This window comes from Mustela nigripes, chromosome 4 (assembly GCF_022355385.1).
Source record: "Mustela nigripes isolate SB6536 chromosome 4, MUSNIG.SB6536, whole genome shotgun sequence".
NCBI lineage: Eukaryota > Metazoa > Chordata > Mammalia > Carnivora > Mustelidae > Mustela > Mustela nigripes.
The window spans coordinates 5,788,857-5,807,970 of NC_081560.1; the positions used below are offsets into that span (position 1 = coordinate 5,788,857).

The 19,114-nt window shown below is 63.0% G+C and overlaps 1 protein-coding gene across 3 annotated transcripts in view; it reads left to right on the forward strand.

Annotated features, from left to right (window-relative positions):
- Positions 1-16,435, forward strand: part of KCNH2 (potassium voltage-gated channel subfamily H member 2) — a 31,529-nt gene extending 15,094 nt beyond the window's left edge. Inside the window, exons 3-15 of one of the 3 annotated variants that reach the window (XM_059396119.1) lie at positions 1,976-2,140; positions 3,168-3,611; positions 4,153-4,364; positions 8,795-9,223; positions 9,720-10,107; positions 10,447-10,646; positions 11,079-11,331; positions 12,499-12,692; positions 12,934-13,033; positions 13,620-13,892; positions 13,965-14,151; positions 14,447-14,624; positions 15,870-16,435. In XM_059396119.1, the coding sequence (XP_059252102.1) occupies positions 1,976-2,140; positions 3,168-3,611; positions 4,153-4,364; positions 8,795-9,223; positions 9,720-10,107; positions 10,447-10,646; positions 11,079-11,331; positions 12,499-12,692; positions 12,934-13,033; positions 13,620-13,892; positions 13,965-14,151; positions 14,447-14,624; positions 15,870-16,019 (3,173 nt within the window). In that variant the 3' untranslated portion in view covers positions 16,020-16,435. Of the gene's footprint in view, positions 1-1,975; positions 2,141-3,167; positions 3,612-4,152; positions 4,365-5,816; positions 6,212-8,794; positions 9,224-9,719; positions 10,108-10,446; positions 10,647-11,078; positions 11,332-12,498; positions 12,693-12,933; positions 13,034-13,619; positions 13,893-13,964; positions 14,152-14,446; positions 14,625-15,869 lie in introns of those variants that run through there. The other 2 variants (XM_059396120.1, XM_059396121.1) reach the window with 2 other exon arrangements.
- The last annotated feature ends 2,679 nt before the right edge of the window (positions 16,436-19,114 follow it).

Genomic DNA, 19,114 nt, shown 5'->3' on the forward strand with positions numbered 1-19,114 from the left:
TCTGGGGCTCTGTGCTGGGGACAGAATCCCCAGGCCAGCCTGAAGGGTTGGGCTCATTTGGGTTCCAGACTCGTGGAGTTTTCTGAGACCAGTTTCCTTGTGAGGAAGGGGAATCAGGACCTGGATCACTGGGGGTGCCAGGGGTGGGTTTTGGGGGTCTCCAGGGCTCAGGTTTCCTGGTCTCTGGCCTCTCCTTAGTCCTGATGAGGGCCAGTCCCTGTTCAGGCCGCTGCCGGCCATCACCATATTAGGGCATAAATTCTAGGCGGGCTGTGTGGGTGCCAAACAGTCTCCAGCTGGGCCCGGCCCCAGCGGCCCCAGCACCACAGCCTGGCTTCAGCCAGGCCATGTCAGAGGCCGGAGGTCAGGGGACAGCTGCTGGAGGGAGACCCTGACAAAGCCCCCAGCTCAGGTCTCACAGGCCAAGCCTGGAGGGCCGGGATGCGGTGAGTGGAAGGGCTTTGGGGTGGGGCAGAGAGTTCCTGGCCAGCCCCTCCTCTGGCCCAGCCCCCCTCAACCCCATGCTGTCCTGTCCCAGTTGGTTTCAGAGGATCTCCTTCTGCTAGCTGGATCCCACAGCCCTTAGAAGTGCCGATCTGCCTGCCTCTCCCGGCCTCCCCAAGCCAGGGAGGACTCATGCCCTTTGCACCTGGCCTGCTCAGCTGAGGCTCAGCGCCCAGGGCCTTGCTGGTGGGCATCAAGCACTAGCCCAAGTCCAAGGCTGACAGCCCCGAGTTTGTTGGCCTCAGTTCAGCACCCACACGCCCTTCCCCTTCTTGACCCCTTCCCCACTACCCTGTCCCTCACAGCCGCTGCCAGGGCCTGCTCCCTGGGGCATGGGTCTAGGTGCTGGGCCCTTCAGAGGGGTGGCAGACCCGGGGAGTAAGGCCCCTACAGTTCAGAGAAGACAGATGAGCACGGGGGAGCCAAAGCAAGGAAAGAAGTCTCTGCCCTAGAAAGAGAGGGAGATGAGGAACTTGTCTGGTCCCTGTGGGGTCCAGAAAGAGGGAGGAACAGGCTGTTTCATCCAGGAGGGCTTCCTGTAGGTAGGGGTTCTGAGCTGGGCCTTAGGCAGAGGCTGAGAGTGCCAGGGTCACTTTCAGAAAGCGACAGAGAAAGCGGTGAGGGGACGGTGCTCTGCACAAGGAGCAGAGGTGGACTGGGTGCGTTTAGCCTGGGCGACTGATCTCACCCGGTATTAATAGGGGCTCTGGTGGCCAGAGAGAGAGAGAGAGAATGGGAGGGGAAGAAAAAAGTCAAGGAACAAGAGAGAAAAATGATGGGAAGTTGTAGAAGCAGTGCTTCTCAATTCTTTGTTTAAAGATCACTTTATTTCTATATATCATAGATCAATCCTTTTGTGAAACACAAAATCACACGCTTGGCAATGGTGGCGATACCAAATTGTGCCTGCGGTTTCGAGATTGTCCTCAGCTTCTGCACCCAGCTTGCAGTGGAGTGGCCCAGCCTGATGTGGGGACGGAGGGACTGCCAGTCCCTCTATCGTGTCCTGGCCACACCGGGCCTTGCCCTAGACTCGTTTCCTCTTCACAACTCCTTGAGAACGAGTGATTGTTATTCCCATTTCAGAGGGGTGGGAGAGGTGGCCCAGGGAGGCTCAGTCATTAAGGGAGGGGGAGGAAAAACCATGAGGGACGAAGCAGAGCTGGAACGGGAGCCCAGAGGTCCTGGGCCTGAAGTCTGCGGCCTTCCCTGGGGTGCTAGACTGCCTGGCACGAGGGACAGCAAGGAAAGACCAAGAGGCGAAGGAGGGGCGAGCAGAGAGGCCCTGACAAGGAGCAGCACACTGGAGTGGGCAGACGGAGGGCAGGAGCTCCGAGAGGCAGGCCCATGGCCCAAGGAGGGGCCCGGGCAGGAGACGACAAGGAGGAGGGGCTCGGCAATGGCGGTGGGGGCCGTGGCGCAGGCAGGGACCTGTTCCGAGTGCCACAGCGGCCATGTCCTCGGCTTGCAGGGAGCTGCTTCCTGTGCCTGGTGGACGTGGTGCCCGTGAAGAATGAAGATGGCGCCGTCATCATGTTCATCCTCAACTTCGAGGTGGTGATGGAAAAGGACATGGTGGGTTCCCCGGTCCGAGACACCAATCACCGTGGCCCCCCCAGCAGCTGGTTGGCCCCAGGTGAGTGTAGCCGTGCTCTCAGGTCCCTTTCCCGAGGCCTTGAGGCTCCCCAAGGCCAGTGCTCTGCAGGAAGGGGTACTAGGGGGTACTCCTTTCAGAGGCTGGGGAGAGAACACCAGGGATATGGCCCAGTCCCGTCTGGCTTGGGATGGACAGATGAGTGGGGTGACGGATTGAGCCTAGATTCTCAGGTCCTTGGGACAGGACTCTACCTGATTTCCTAGCTGCTCCCCCACCCGCTTGGGTTCCTGGACTGGTCCTGTATTGAGCCCCAGGAATGGGGGATTCAGCCTCCCCACATGGCTCTGGCCACCTCGGAGTGGCTCCCCTGCTCAGAACACTCTGTCTCTCTGGGACGCCGCTCCTGCTCCCTGTGTTGCTTCTGTCCCCCATTCCTTGCTCCTGGACTGACCTGCTCCCTGCTCTGGCCTTGGCTTTAGGAAGAGGATTTGAAGGGAGCACACACCCTGCCTAGAGTCAGGGAGGCCCTGTCACATTCTCCTCTGACACAGAAGCTCCCCCTTCCTCCATGATGTCCTTTTTGGGTTTAATTTTGATTTCCCCTCAGAGTCTTGGCAAAAGGTTCCAGCTCTCGGTTTCTCAAGCTCCTACATTGGGGTCTGGCCTGAAGGCCATGACGTTAATCCTCCATGCAAATGCAGGCCGTGCCCTTTACCAGGTGACCTCTAGCACATCTCGCAACTTGAGTCTAAACTGGGGATAAGACACCCACCTGCCCGGTTGTAAGAGCTGAGCATAGTTTATGTTGAGCCCACCATGACCTGCGAGGTTCAAGAAATGGTAGTTAATTATTGTCAGAGTCTCAGATAAGATTGTATTCTGGAGGTCCTTTGAGACTTGGGTTCAGTACAACCAGAGTTGGGGTGAAGGGGTGCCGGCTGCCAGGGCTCCCTCCCCAACCCGTCCACCTCCCTCCCGTTGGTCGGTGGCTGGGGCCCAGCTCCCAGGCTTCCCTGCTGTGGGCTGCTCTCCTGACGGTGGTCACATGCCTCTCCTCTCTCCGCAGGCCGAGCCAAGACCTTCCGCCTGAAGCTCCCTGCGCTGCTGGCCTTGACCGCTCGGGACTCCTCCGCGCGGCAGGGCGGGGCGGGCAGTACGGGCGCCCCAGGGGCTGTGGTGGTGGACGTGGACTTGACACCGGCGGCGGCGCCTAGCCGCGAGTCACTGGCCCTGGACGAGGTGCCGGCCATGGACAACCACGTGGCGGGGCTGGGGCCGGCAGAGGAGCGGCGTGCGCTGGTGGGCCCTGGCTCCCCGCCGGCCGGTGCGCCCGAGCCGCACCCGTCTCCCCGGGCTCACAGCCTCAACCCCGACGCGTCGGGCTCCAGCTGCAGCCTGCCCCGGACGCGCTCCCGGGAGAGCTGCGCCAGCGTGCGCCGCGCCTCGTCGGCCGATGACATCGAAGCTATGCGCGCAGGGCTGCCCCCGCCACCGCGCCACGCCAGCACCGGTGAGGGCCCGGGAGCCCTGTGGGGGAAACTGCCCCGCCGCTTCCCCACCGGGGCCTGCCCTGTTGGGCCCCCAGCTTCCCCCTCTCAGCCCCAGCCACACAGGCCGGGAGATGGAAATCCCATTAAGCACTTACTTAATCCCATTAAGTGGCCTTTTACTCCATTAAATGTCCATTCATCCCCTTACATTCTTCCACTCACAGTCTTTGCTGGCTGGTGGAGCGGCTGGCCCAGGGTGGCCCGGAGTGGGGATGGCGGTGGGGCACGTGTGAAGGGCCGGAGAGGCCTCCGGGTCCTGGTCCCACCCGGCCCTCTGGCCGGCACCCAGTGCTGTGGGTCAGACCCGATGGAGGATCTTCTTCCTCCCTCTCCTCCTTCCGCCTGTCTCCTGAGTTGGCCTCATTGACTCATGGTGTCCCGTGGCCTAGTTCACACAGGGCCTGGTCTCCACCTCAGCCTGTTCCCCGGACTTGGCTTTCCCCTCCACCCTCTGGCGGTGCGCCCCCGCACCCCCTGACCCGATTTTCCCCTCCACTCCAGGGGCCATGCACCCCCTGCGCGGAGGCCTGCTTAACTCCACGTCTGATTCCGACCTTGTGCGCTACCGCACCATTAGCAAGATTCCCCAAATCACCCTCAACTTTGTGGACCTCAAGGGGGACCCTTTCCTGGCTTCGCCCACCAGTGACCGGGAGATCATAGCCCCCAAGATAAAGGAGCGGACCCACAACGTCACCGAGAAGGTCACGCAGGTAGGCACTTGGCTCCCTGACTTTCCTCTCACCTTGGAGGAGCTTATAGGGGTGGGAGTGGGCTGTGGTCAAAGTGGGGTGACGGGGGGGTCCGGTCTGTCTGGTCACTAAGGGCCTCTGGAGGGGGGGAGAGGGTTTCAGAGCTGAGGTAAGAGAGAACAAGTCCAAAAGGTCTTGAGAAAGGGGGACCGCAGGGGAGCAGAGGTTGGGAAGGGAACTTGGACCAGACCAGATACCGAGAACAGGTCGATGGGGCACAGGGAGGACCGGGCAGGGGAGGCGGGGTGAGCCAGAGAAGGCAGTCCCCGGGGGTGTGATGGGGTCTGCTCACAGGGCGTGGTGAAGGAAGCGTGGGGTAGGGTAGAGGCAGACCTATGAAGATTTCAGATTAGAAGGGGCCATGGAGGTCAAGACTATGGTCCCTGATTCTTCTAGGCCAATGTGATAAGCTAGGTGGAGGGTGGGGGTCCTGTGCTAGCGCCAGAATGGCTGGGAGGTACCCGGCCTGTCCCTAAACCATGGGGAGTGTATGATTGGGGGTGCACAGACACAGAGGGACCAGGTCCCCAAATCCCGGTCCAGAGAAGACTGCCCACCTTTGGAGGCGTTGCCTGGTACCACCACCAGGCTGGTCTCCTGTCCCCTCCCGGCAGCAGGCTCGCTTGCACCGCCAGTCCATTCCCACTCATTCTTGATGTCCTGGCCTTGGGCGTGGGTCAGGAGTGGGCATCCCTGCAGTGGTGGAGGAGCCCGGGACCGCTGTCCCACACCTCCTGAGCCTCAGTCTCTGTGGCTCCCTCCTGCCCCTTGCACGGCCGCACCCTGAGCTGGCCTGAGTGAGGGCGCGGCCCCCTTTCGCTCCTGTGGTCGCTGCCAGCCTCCTCGGCCCTCCTCCTGGCCCTGCTCCCGCTGCCTCTGGCTCACTGGGCTCCTGCCAGGTCTCCAGCCCCTTGGCCTTGATTCCAGAATGTTTCCCCTCACCCCAGGCCCCCTGTCTGGCTGCCTACCTCGCTCCCCCTCCTGCCTCTGCCCCTCTTCCCACCTGGAGCCCCGGGTGTGTGCCCCGCTCCCGGGCCTGCATCGTGTGCCTTTCGTGGTGTGGTCTTGGCGTGGTCCTGGGCGGTAGCACGCGTGTGCGTTCCTGGCTTTGCCTGTCACCAGGCGGTCTCTCCATCTCTGGGTGTCTGTCTGACTCTGGCTGGCTGGGCACTGGATCGGCGGGGCGGGGGTGTCGGGGAGACCATTAATCTGCGGTGACAGGCCTGGCTGCCGGGGGAGGGGGAGGGGCATGGGCTGCGGGAGCGGCTGCAGCAGGAGCCCTGATCGGGCTGCGGGGGAGGGGGCCGCTGGCCAGCACGAGGCGGGGCGGGGGAGCCCAGTGTGGCAGGGTGGGGGTGGGGACCTGGGAGGAGGGGCCGGCCGAGGAGCCGAGGTTCCCACCGCGGCGCTGCTGCTGGGCTGGCGGCGGGCAGAGAGCGGCACCCTGGCAGCGGGGCCCGCACTGGGGGGCCATGGGCAGCCCGAGCCAGGAGGGCTGTTGTCCACACTCACTGCCAGGGTGACCCTGGCCCTGGGGCCCAGCCCCAGCGACCCTGGCTTCATGCCAGAGGCTGTCCTGGAAGCCAGGCCGCCAACCTCTGGGGCGCAGCCTGGGCTGGGACTGCTGCTGGGGTGCAGGTGAGGCACTGGCCGGGCCCTTGGGCTCCAGGGCAGGCAGGCTGGGGGGAGCCAAGTCCTCCATGGCGGCCCCAGCAGGGAAGGCAAGCAGGACAGGGGCTCTGCAGCCCAGGGCCCAGAAGGGCCGGGTGAGGCGGGCCGTGCGCATCTCCAGCCTGGTGGCCCAGGAGGTAGGTGACCCCCTCTACCCCCAGCCACTTCCCCCTTCCCTCCCTGGGCTGGGGTACCCAGACAGGCACTGGCAAGTTGGGTGCAGCCTGGAGGGCTCTGGCTCCTGGGCTGGGCTGGGAGAGGGCTTCTGAGAAGCAGGTCAGTCTGGGGAGCCGTGGGGTCCGCAGCTCTGCTCATCCCACTGCTGGGCCCTGCTCGCTCTCATCCAGGCCTGCTGGGCCTGGGTGGACAGTGTTTTTCTTGCCAGGGCTTCCTTTCTTCCATGGCTTCTGTGGCGCACAGTCCTGGCTCCAAATACAAAAAGAGAGGGAGAACAGGAATGAAATGCGTGCCCAGAGAGGGTGACGGTGGGCGAACGGGGAGGAGAGAAGCACGGGGGGCCGGTGAGAGGTTGCCAGAAAAGTTCCGGGTCCCTAAAGCTCCCCACCAGGTGCTGGCTTGGACACGGGGCGGTAGGGAGAGAGGCTCGGGCTGGTTCAGGGGTCCCGATTTGGAGGCTGAGGCTGAGCAGTGCGTGGAATCAGGGGCCACCGGATGGTGGTGAGGGCAGGCTGAGCTCAGCCACCTGGGTCACCTCTTCCCAGGGGCGGGTGGCTGTGTTGCACGCCTCCCAGCCAGGGAATAGGTATGTGTATGGGGGGTGGTGGAGGAGAATCCTACCCACGGGTGACGACCCAGGATTTGGCTGAAATAAGCTTCAGTATTCTGTGGGACCAGAAGTCAGGGTAGGGGTTGCAAATCTGGGCCAAGGCCATGCAGTGAACTGGTGGTTGCCGAGCACTGCCTGGCCCCTGTTGGAGGGGGTCTGTGGATCCAGGTCTTGAGTCCCAGGTGTGTCCCCTGAGTGTGCATTTGAGCAGGGGCATTGTGCTGGTCTTGCTGGTGCAGACTTGGGGAGGGGCAGGGTCGTGCCAGGGTGGTGCCAGGGGTGTGGTCCAACACAGTCCCCAGGGGGCTTGGCTTCTCAGGCTTGGGGAGGAGCCCCGTCCAGGGGCAGCTACCTTCTGCCCTCCTTGTCCTTGGGGGCCCTGGCTGGTTCTTTCTTTAGTCCTCACTTGACCCCTGAAAAGCCATTGGCTCTCGCTCTCTGCCTTAAGGAGCAAGTAGCTTGGGCTGAAGGCAGGGAGAAGTGGGGGCCTGGAAGCCCCCATGCTCCCTCCCCTCCCCTGACTGCAGCTGCTTCCCCAGTCATCAGATATCTCTGACCTGCCTTGCCTCCCGCAGGGTGGCCAAATCCCCAACCATAGCCCGTGTTATCTTCCAGTTACTTCTTCTAAGGAGATGCTCTCCGAACAGTCCACCAGGGGATGGTGGGTCCAGGGGATCCCTGGCTTGAGTGTGAATGGGCATCTTTGGGGGTTCTACCCACCCTGACTCTTCTGGCCCAGAGGTGCGAGGATGTGGGGCCTGGGCTCACAGTACTTCCTGGAGTGAGGCCAGCAACCTTGGTTCTCAACAGTGTGGGTGAGGCCTTGGGCTGGGTGTCCTGGGGATGGCAGTGCCAGGCCTGGAGGACCTAGGGACGGAGTCGGGGGTTGAGTCAGATGTCTGTGGGGGAGGATTCCGGGGGGCAGGGGGAGACAGTAGGGGACAGCCAGGCTTCTGGCCTAGTGTGGGAAAGCTGGCCTCGGTTCTTCCTAGTTTTTGCTTGGGAAGAGAAGGGCACGGCTGCTGGCGTGTGGTGGGGATGTCAGGCCTGCCTCCGCCTGACTATTGAGCCTGTGCAGAGCTGGGTAGGACACTTGGGAACGTTCGCTGGCTGTGTTCATGTAGGGACGTCTATGGCTGGCTTAGGGCTTCTGTGGGCCTTTGTAGGAATGTGGGAGGGCAGAGCTTGAGGGCGGCCCTGGGTCTGGGGAGAGGGGCTTGGTGGGGGTGGGGGTGGCAGGGGTCTGTGCCTTGGTCTCTCCTCCAGGGAAGCCAAGGGGCCTGAGTCTGGGTGGCTGGTACCTTTGGGCCAGCAGCAAAGGGACCTTTAGCCTCTCACTCCCTGGGCCCCCAGGAGTAGCAGTGCCCACCACCATTTTATGTGTTGAAGTTATACCTCCTAGGGTTGTCACCCAGGTTTGGAATCTTAGCGCTTGGAGCATTTTCTATGCTGGGATCATGGTGCTTGTGAGTGGTGTGTGTGTGTGTGTGTGTGTGTGTGTGTGTGTGTGTGGTGTTTGGGGTGGGGGTTGGGCAGGGTCCTCTCCGGGAGTTATAACCAGGGGGATGGGTGTGTATCACTGGGATGGGGTGGGTGGGGTGGGGAGAGCCGTAGGTCTGGGTATGACTGCCTGGTGTCCTGAGCTCAGGTGACCAGACAGTAGGCCCGTGAGCTGCAAAGTGAGCTGCGTCGGGGAGGAGTAGCGCCCGAGCCCCCAGGTGGGCAGGGGCCACAGCCACTTGGCTGAGGGACTGGTCTCCTGACCAACGCTTGCTGGTGTCTCCCTTCCTCGGTCTGGAGGAAGTCTCTTGCTGGCTTGGTCTCTTCTCTGGAGGCCCCAGCAGAGATGACGCCCACTCCTACTGTGGAGATCCCCGGCACTAGCCTCCAGGGGTACGTCACTCCGGCACCTCTGCCCTCTCTGCCCGTCCAGGTCCTGTCCCTGGGCGCTGACGTGCTGCCCGAGTACAAGCTGCAGGCGCCGCGGATCCACCGCTGGACCATCCTGCACTACAGCCCCTTCAAGGCCGTGTGGGACTGGCTCATCCTGCTGCTGGTCATCTACACGGCCGTCTTCACACCCTACTCGGCTGCCTTCCTGCTGAAGGAGACGGAGGAGGGCCCCCAGGCCCCCGACTGTGGCTATGCCTGCCAGCCCCTGGCCGTGGTGGACTTCATCGTGGACATCATGTTCATCGTGGACATCCTCATCAACTTCCGCACCACCTACGTCAATGCCAACGAGGAGGTGGTCAGCCACCCTGGACGCATCGCTGTCCACTACTTCAAGGGCTGGTTCCTCATCGACATGGTGGCCGCCATCCCCTTTGACCTGCTTATCTTTGGCTCCGGCTCTGAGGAGGTCGGTTGGCCGGGAGGGCAGCGGGAGGGGGAGAGGAGGTGGAGGGGCACGGGAAGGCAGTGAGAGAACGGGGGCCACGGTAGGTGCCCCAGCTAAGCCGTGGCCACCACCCCTTTCCATGGGAGCCACTCACCAGATCCAGAGGGGCTGCCTTCTTCTGTCTGTCTGTCCAAAGCGGCCGCCATGTTCAAATCACACAGAAGTGGCCTGGGAACCGGGGGCAGTTCTGGCCAGGTGCCTCAGGGTGGCTGTGGGACCCTTCAGAGTCCCCTTCTCAGCAGGGGGACCCCATGAGCCGTGTCATCACAGGGCTGGCGCAAGGCTTAATGGGACCCTGTGCCGGGCTTAGGGAATGGGGGGTGTTTCGGTCATTAGAAGGTTCTGGGAGGAAGTGTTTGGGGATCTTTCTCTAGTGACCCCAGGGCTGCAGCGCCCCCCGACTCCTCCTTTGCCCCCACACTGAAGGTCTCCCCCCGCCCCGCCCCCGCCCCCGCAGCTGATCGGGCTGCTGAAGACGGCGCGGCTGCTGCGGCTGGTGCGCGTGGCGAGGAAGCTGGACCGCTACTCGGAGTACGGGGCGGCCGTGCTCTTCCTGCTGATGTGCACCTTCGCGCTCATCGCGCACTGGCTGGCCTGCATCTGGTACGCCATCGGCAACATGGAGCAGCCCCACATGGACTCCCGCATCGGCTGGCTGCACAACTTGGGGGACCAGATCGGCAAACCCTACAACAGCAGTGGCCTGGGTGGCCCGTCCATCAAGGACAAGTACGTCACAGCCCTCTACTTCACCTTCAGCAGCCTCACCAGCGTGGGCTTCGGCAACGTGTCCCCCAACACCAACTCCGAGAAGATCTTCTCTATCTGTGTCATGCTCATTGGCTGTGAGTGTGTCCCTGGGGGTGGGCGGCGGGACAGCGACAGGTGTTGGGGGTGTTGTGTGGTGCCTAGTCCGGGAGGAGCCTGTGATGGAGGAGAGGGAGATGCCACATGGGCTAGAGGGGGGCCCTGGGACATGAAAGCAGCAGGGATGACCGTTGGGGCAAGTTTGGGGCATGTTTGGGGCACGAGGCAGAGCCCCAGGGCGCGTGGACCTGGGCTTCTGTGTTTGTGCAGCTCTTGTGTGTGCTCAGGCGGAGCTGTGACTGCGTGTGTTCCTGACCCGGGGCAGGGGCGGGCAGGGTCCCTGTGCTGACGCCCGCTCCCCCCCGCCCCGCCCCCAGCCCTCATGTACGCCAGCATCTTTGGCAACGTGTCCGCCATCATCCAGAGGCTGTACTCGGGCACCGCCCGCTACCACACGCAGATGCTCCGCGTGCGGGAGTTCATCCGCTTCCACCAGATCCCCAACCCCCTGCGCCAGCGGCTGGAGGAGTATTTCCAGCACGCCTGGTCCTATACCAACGGCATCGATATGAATGCGGTGAGGCCCCGGACTCCGAGGAGGGCTGGAGGTGGCTGGCCGGAGGGAGCAAGGCCGCAGTGGGACTTCTCTCGGGGCCGGAGCACCCTTGACAGCAGCACACTCTGCCATTCGGGGGTCCCAGTTAGCACTGTGAGGGCCCCTGGGAGAGGCATTCTCCTCCTTCTGATGATGGAGCTCGCTTGCCAGAGCTCTCTTGCCGCAGGGCAGGCCAGAGCAGGCCCTTGCACAGAGGCAAGGCTTTGAAACCTTCCAACAGCCCCAGGCAGGGATGGGTCTCGACATTTTACCCAAAAAAATGGAGGCTGAGAGCAGCAGGGCGGGTCATCCTCACGGGCACTTGGCTAGAAGGGATGGACCCTCTGGTGCTCCTCCCAGGGTCTTGGGCTGGGCGCCCGAAGCTAGGGTGCTGAGCCCGGCCCCCGCCCCCAGGTGCTGAAAGGCTTCCCCGAGTGCCTGCAGGCGGACATCTGTCTGCATCTGAACCGCTCGCTGCTCCAGCACTGCAAACCTTTCCGAGGGGCCACCAAGGGCTGCCTGAGGGCCCTGGCCATGAAGTTCAAGACGACACACGCACCACCAGGGGACACGCTGGTGCACGCCGGGGACCTGCTCACCGCGCTCTACTTCATCTCCCGGGGCTCCATTGAGATCCTCCGGGGGGACGTCGTCGTGGCCATCCTGGGTACGGCGCTGGGTACGGGTGTTGGGGGGGGACCCAGTACTGGGCGGGAAGGGCCTACTGAGGCCTGAAGAGGTCTGAACTCCTCGAGGGGACAGTTGTTGGGGCTGTGGACCCAGGCCTGCCTGCAGGGACCTTGAGTTCCTTTAATTCGTCAAAGCCTAGGCCCTCCAAGGGGGAGAGGGAAGAGGAGCCCCGCATGGGGTGGGGCTGCTGAACTTGGGGGGTTCTTGGATTCTGTTCCCCCTCAACACTCTTGCTGCCTTTGAAGGCAGGACCAAACCGGTTACTCCTACGTGGGCAGTAAAGGGAGGTTAAGCATCCGACTTTACTAAGGAAATTTACTGAGTTTCCCGCAGCCTCATGTGGCACAGCCCAGCCAAGTGCTCACCATCTCCAAAGCGAAGGGAGACTTGCCCCTCTTCCCTTCTCTTCCTAACCTTCTGTCCCATCTTTACACAGGGGGGGGGGGGTGCCCGGCAGGGACTTCTGCCCTCCGCCTGTCCTTCCCTTGGCCCTGGACAGCTGCGCCTTAGGGCAGAGGCATCACAATGGGCCATACTCCATGTCTATTTCTCAGTTCAGCACGAACACCTGTACTCACTCTGCAGACATCCCAGACATAACTAAAACCAACGTTTCACCTCACAATGTGCCGCCACGTGTGACACATTCTGGGGTTACCTGCTGGGTGTTGTGGTCAGCTGCGCTGTGCTATACACAAAATGTTGGTCTTGTTTCTCCACTGTGTTAGGATCTAAGCTTGAAGAACACCGAGGGCACAGTGATTGGCCAGGAGGGGGTTTAGGACGTGGGGTTTGGAGGGTGGATACAAGATACAAGTGGGCTTTGAACCCAAGGAGGCCAGGACCGAGGGCAGAGTGGGCTTTCCAGGCCGGTCCCGCTGGCTGCTTGCAGTACTGGAAGGCAAGGAGAAGCACACCCTCTCCCCGCCTCCCCTCGTGCCTCACAAGTCCCGCCTTTGGGCGCAGGCGGGAAGATGTGGCTGGTGGACGCTTCCCTGGCTGTGGGGGCAGGGGCTGGTGGGTGGGTGCTCAGACTGAGGGGAGGCCCTCAGCCCCCAGTCCGGGATAGGAAGACTGGGAAGACAGGTGCCTTTTGGTTGTGATGCTGCCCAGGGGCTGAACCCCCACTCTTGGTGGCCTCCAGGGAAGAATGACATCTTTGGAGAGCCTTTAAACCTGTATGCTCGGCCTGGCAAGTCCAATGGCGATGTGCGGGCCCTCACCTACTGCGACCTGCACAAGATCCACCGGGATGACCTGCTGGAGGTGCTGGACATGTACCCTGAGTTCTCTGACCACTTCTGGTCCAGCCTGGAGATCACCTTCAACCTGCGGGACGTGAGTGGGCTGCCCTGAGCAGGCTGCACCCTGGTGGCCGCCCCCAACTGCGTGACCTCTTCCGGCTTCTTTCCCCACCTGTCAGATGGTGTCCCAGCGTCACTGAGCTTTCCTTCTAGGGCAGAAGTGACATCTGTGCCAGGAGCTCCGGGCCTCACTTGCTATGTTAATGAGGGGGTGTGGGCTGACCCGGGCAAGGCAGGTGGGTGCAGAAGGGAGCTGACACTGCTTTTGGTTCCAGACCAACATGATCCCCGGGTCTCCTGGCAGCGGGGAGCTGGAGGGCGGCTTCAACAGACAGCGCAAGCGCAAGCTGTCCTTCCGCAGGCGCACCGACAAGGGTGAGGCGGGGGCGGGGCGGGGGCGGGGAGCGGTGGGCGGGGTCCAGGTGAGGAGGGAGGGGGGCGGAGCATGGAGTCCGTTGGTCAGTGTCCACTGCACCTGGCCTTGCAGACTTTTGCACCCCTAACTTCAGTGTTCCCCACTCTCACCCCAGCTGCCCAAACGCTGTCCGTTCTCTAATGTCCATTTGAACTGGCACCTCCTCCGGGAAGCCCCGGGCGGGGAGTGCTGGCCTCAGCTGCTTTGGGCCTCAGGTGGCTGGCGCTGCCTTGAACTGATGTTGGGGGGAGGACACAGTGCAGAGGGGGATGAGGGGCCAGAGACGGGGGTCTCCGAGAGCCGGGCCCATAAGTGCCACTGCCTGTGTTTGGGCAGTCAGCGGTCGGAGGCGACCTGGTCCGGCTTCCGGGAGCTCTCAGTCCGCTTGAGGTGGGGAAAAGGGCAGAAGAAACAGCCAGGGACAAACCAGGGCGTCCTAGCACAGCCCTCTGCCAGTCCTGCTTGGTCCCCTCCCCTCCCCTCCCCCCCCCCCCCACCCCTTCGTGCCTCCTTCCTTCTTTGAGGCCTGTTCTCTGTTTCCCACAGACCCGGAACAGCCAGGGGAGGTGTCCGCCTTGGGGCCGGGCCGGGCGGGGGCAGGGCCGAGTAGCCGGGTCCGGCCAGGGGGGCCGTGGGGGGAGAGCCCATCCAGTGGCCCCTCCAGCCCTGAGAGCAGTGAGGATGAGGGCCCAGGCCGCAGCTCCAGCCCCCTCCGCCTGGTGCCCTTCTCCAGCCCCAGGCCCCCCGGAGAGCCGCCGGGTGGGGAGCCCCTGACGGAGGACGGTGAGAAGAGCAGTGACACTTGTAACCCGCTGTCAGGTAGGGTAAGGGCCATCTCGGGTGGGCGGGGCGTGGCAGCTGACCGAGCTCAACCCAGTTCTCTGGCTCCAGGGGCCTTCTCAGGAGTGTCCAACATCTTCAGCTTCTGGGGGGACAGCCGGGGCCGCCAGTACCAGGAACTGCCTCGCTGCCCTGCCCCGACCCCCAGCCTCCTGAACATCCCCCTCTCCAGCCCCTGCCGGAGGTCCCGGGGCGACGTGGAGAGCAGGCTGGATGCCCTTCAGAGGCAGCTCCACAGGTGAGGCCGGCTCCTGGTGTGGAGGGGTGGGCTGGGTGGGCTGGGTGTGACCGGGGGGGTCCCCGCAGTGTGACGCGGCAAAGGGAGGGTGTGTGCTGGGTGGGCCTTTCTGTGTGTGCGCCGCCTTGACCTTCTCCTTCCGTTGGGTGCCGAGACCCAGGCCGCACCCCTAGAGCGGGGAGGGGGGCTGGGCCGCCCCCCCCCCCCCCCGGCGGGTCCATAGGGCGGTCCCGGAGTCCCAGCCGTCGGGGCCCCCAGCCCCGAGAGCCAGAGCACCTCCTCCTTCTTGCCCCAGGCTGGAGACCAGGCTGAGCGCAGACATGGCCACTGTCCTGCAGCTGTTACAGAGACCGATGGCTCTGGTCCCACCTGCCTACAGTGCTGTGACCACCCCCGGGCCCGGTCCCACCTCCGCCGCCTCCCTGCTGCCTGTGAGCCCCGTCCCTACCCTCACCCTGGACTCGCTTTCTCAGGTAAGTTCCAAGGCCCTGCCCCTGCCCAGGGCACCCCGGCCTCGCCTTCCGCCCCAGTTCCACCCCAAACCCGCTCTGCTGGCTCCGGCTCCGCCCTGGGCCGTGGCGTCCGCCCCCATTTCTGCCCTCGTCCCCGATGGCGCTCTTAAAGGCAGGCTTCCTGGGGAGCCGTGGGCACAGGGCAAGGCAGGAGAGCCCCCCAAGCCGAAGCCCCCCAAAAGCGGGGCAGAGGAGACCAGCAGGCTGAGCGGAGTCACCTGAATGACCAGATCTACTCAAGGTGTCTGTGTCATGGCCATGAGGGGTCTCCCGAGGAGGGGGCTGGGTGGACCAGACGCCCTGTGATGGGGCTGCGTGCCCACACGGTCCGAGCTCCCTGCCGTGACGGGCGCGGCTCAGTTCTGGCTCTGTGGCCAACCAGTGGCTGTCACGTTGGCTGCCTCGCAGGGCTGTCTGGAGGGCTTTGGCTAAGCCCCAGGGTAGCACTTCTGGCCCGCATCTCCTCTCTTCTGCCGGAGTGGGCCTCTGTTGCCCTTTGTCCTCTCCCGAGTGGGCATGTGTGTTCCCAGTCTTCTGACAAGACAGCTGCGCCTGGGCCCCAAGAAGGAGGCTCTTCTGGCTCCTAGAGGTCGCCTGGCATCTGCTCCCCACTCCCTCTGGCATCTGCTCCCCCTCCCATATGCTGCCTGCTCCTGTTTGCAGACACCAGGGCCCACGTCAGCAAACGTGCCAGTCTCCCTTCACGGCCTCCCCCGCGGAGATCTCCCGGCACACTCATCAGCATCCGCAAACCCCTCCCGCCTGCCCTGGCACTCTCCCTGGCCTTCCGAGGCCTGGCCGCCAGCCTGCCTCTGTTTCTAGGTCCCCGAGTTCTTTCTAGATGGGAGGAAGGAGCCTCATTTCTTTTTGTCCCAACTCAGGGCCCCGTATTCTGGGTTGGGTTTGGAGTCATCTGCTGTGTTCCCCGGGGAAGGGAGTGGCTGCAGCCTGGAGTGCCCCCCTGGGTCACGGATGGCTCCCTGGGCCCCCAGCTGCGCAGCTGGGCTCTTGCCCGCGGAGAATGCATTTCTCTGCTTGCAGCCTTGGCACCTCCCCTTCACGCCCCAGGTGCCGGCCCGTGTGCCTTGGCCCTTCTCCCTGCCCCTCCCACCCTCTCTGTCCTCCCGTCCTCTGTCCCGGAATTCGCCTGGTCCTCTCTGCCTCATCCGCGGTCTCCCTCCTCTGCTCATGCTGTGTTCTCTGCAGGTTTCCCAGTTCATGGCGTTCGAGGAGCTCCCCCCGGGGGCCCCAGAGCTCCCCCAAGATGGTCCCCCTCGACGCCTCTCCCTGCCGGGCCAGCTGGGGGCCCTCACCTCCCAGCCCCTGCACAGACATGGCTCAGACCCGGGCAGTTAGTGGGGCTGCCCGGTGTGGACACGTGGCTCACCCAGGGTTCAGCGCACTGCCTGGGCCCCTCCCCTCAGAGGCCCTGCCCGGGAGGCCCTGGCCAAGAAAGGGGAGAAGAAGGCGAAGGCACGGCCCCTCCCCCAGCCCTCGGGAACCATCTCCGCCTGCAGTCCCCTGGGCCCCCACGGGAGGGGAAGGGGCAGGGGCAGGGGACAGGGCCGGGCAGTGGATGGGGGTCTGTGGTCTCCCCACTGCCCTGGGGGCATTAGCTGGTCTAACTGCCCGGAGGCACCCGGCCCTGGGCCTTAGGCACCTCAAGGACTTTTCTGCTATTTACTGCTCTTATTGTTAAGGATAATAATTAAGGATCATATGAATAATTAATGAAGATGCTGATGACCATGAATAATAAATAATTATCCTGAGGAGAGTCGTGCAGAGCTGAGGGGGGGAGGGGGGCCCTTCGGCACACGCTGTATCCCGTGTTCACATTCGCACTCGTGTGCGCACGCGCACTGGGGTCTCGGGGGCTCTGGGTGCACAGGGCCTGCAGGGGCTGTCTGGCGCGTGCACAGAGGGCGTTCCCTGGGGGCTGATGCGGGTCACCTCCGGGGATTCCTGCATCTTGGGGGCCCTGCTTCCTGTGGCCCTGGATTCAGGATAGCCAAGAACCACCTGGATTGTTTTGAATAGAGAGGTCATCCTAGTGCCATGCCAGGCCTGGGTTCAGCCCCACACGGTCGTGTTTTGCTGGGTGGCATCCTGGCCCCTAGGGCTGGCCCTGCTGACTGCTAACGCGGCCCTATGCTGGCCTGTTGCCTTACACACTTCGTGGGCCCAGCCCACACTGACCCTGACCGGGTGCTGTATTGCTTCCTTCTGACTCACATCCCCAACCACCTGACTTAGTCTTATCTTGACCTTAACCCACACTCAGGCGGACGCAGTATAGTTGGGCCCCCACAGCACCCCAGTTCTGGGCACTGCTTTTCTAGCCCCAGCCAGAGCTCCCCAGGTGTCTGGCTGCAGACGGGCCCCACCCGGGTCACGGTAGTCTCCTGAGCACCTGTGATCTTGGCCACAGACTTGCTGCCTAGAGGGGGTGGAATTTTTTGAGTGGCTCATTGCCATTCGTGGGGAGCCAGTCACAATGTACATCCCAGGGCCAGGGAAGGGTTGTGTGCGTGCGCGCGCGCGCACACACACACACACACACACACACACTCTCTCTTTATCTCGTGTGCTGCTGGGCTTGTGAGGACACAGCCTCCCGGAGCCCCCGCTGGCCGTGACCATGGCAGGCACCTGCTGGCCAGCAGGAGGAGCCGAGGGGCAGTGGCTGGCTCTGTTTATAGGCAACAGTGCTGCAGCAGGCCTCTGGAGCTGACGGAGCGGTTTCCTACTTAACCCCTACAACTCCTGACCCCTGGCAGTGGGTTTGTGAATTGGCTTTAAAATCCAATGTGGCTGTTCTCAATGCCCGTGGCTGGGGTGGGGTGGGTGATGGGAGCAGAGACCCCAGTCTCTGAGCAGCCTGGAGGATTCTTGCTGTGCCCAGAGCAGGGAGGAGAGCAGGGAGAGAATCTCCTGTTCCGGTGACTCTGCCCCAGGGCCCTGGCTCCCCTCCTGGGATCTACCACACATGCTCATCACTCTGGTGGTCACACACGGGACTTCCTGGTGGGTTGATGTAAGCGATGTAGGGGGTGGGGGATGGGGGATGGTGGGGGTGGGACAGAGACAGACCCAAGCAGAGGTGACCCTGAGGCCGCCGCTGAGAAGTGATGTACAGACAGCTCAGTGCCCTGGCACACCGGGTCCATGTGAGCTGGGCCAAGGGCCGGTGCTCAAATGTTGGCTCCATCCTTGTTACCGCCCGCCCTTGGCCTTAGCGTATCCTCATCCAGGAGCTCAGCTACGGTTCACACCACTCTGCCCCGGTGCAGGGGTGGAGGCTGGGGGAGCCTGGGAGAGGGGCTGGGGCCATCCCAGTGAGTCAGGGCTGGTGCTGGTGGGCGCCTGGTGGGGAGGGAGCACCATGCCAGCCCCCGCAGTTGGCCACCGGCCGCATGTGGACTTCGGTGCTTGTCTGCGATGAAAGCACATGGATGTCCCGGGGGGTCAGTCTGCTCAACCTGTACGGGGTTGCTGCAAGGGTGGCTCGGATGCCCCATGGGGACTCGGAGGTCCCCGCCGGCCGCCAGCAGCTGAGGTTCGAGGGTGGGTGGAGGACAATATTTACTGGATCATTCTACCAGTCCAGGTGCAGCTAGGTGCTCGGTCCATGTGACATTTAGCCCTCAGGGGTAGGAGTAATTATTCCAAGCGGGAAGATGAAGACTCAGCGTGGGCAGTGACTGGCGGGTGCTCACATCGCTGCCGGGTGACCGCACAACTTCAGACCGCACGGGAGGAGTGACGGTGACCCTCCGGGCAACACACTGGGGCTGACACTGGCCGCAGGACGCAGGCTCAAACCTGGGCCGTGTGGGTCCTGAAAGGCAGGCAGGGCTGCTGTGACTGGGAGTGCACCACAGTCTCGGAGCCTCGCAGGGAGACACCCCCCACTCCCGTTCCTAGCCTGCTCTGCCCCTCCCCGCTCCAGGCCGGGTGACAGCCCCCTCCTCCTGCCAGGCCCGGATCATGGTCTGCCCGACGCACAAGAGTAATGCTATAAACTACAGCTGTACCTGCAGCCCCGAAGGTCAAGTTTTTGGGCAGGGTCTGCCCAAAGCAGAAGGCGGCCATGACCACCTGTAGGGCCCTGGGTTCAGACTGGCTGCACCTTACGGGGTCCTTGTTGCATCCCTGAGGCCTGAGCGTTCTCAGGTGTGTGGGAGAGGGGTGGGTGCAGCTCTAGCTCCTGTCTTCTAGCTGCGAGTACAGCCTAACGGCAGGCTACGGCCCTCCGGGGACCACCCTTGCCCTCTGCTTCGCCCACTCTTTCTTTTTTTTTTTTTTTTTTTGTCCACTCTTTTAATGTCCATCTCATCTAATTTGTTATTTTATTTATTTATTTATTTAATTTAGTAGAAACCATCAGTATATATGCTTCGGAAGGGAGATGAAGGGCCATCAGAAGCCAGTAGCCTGGGAGCCTGGTA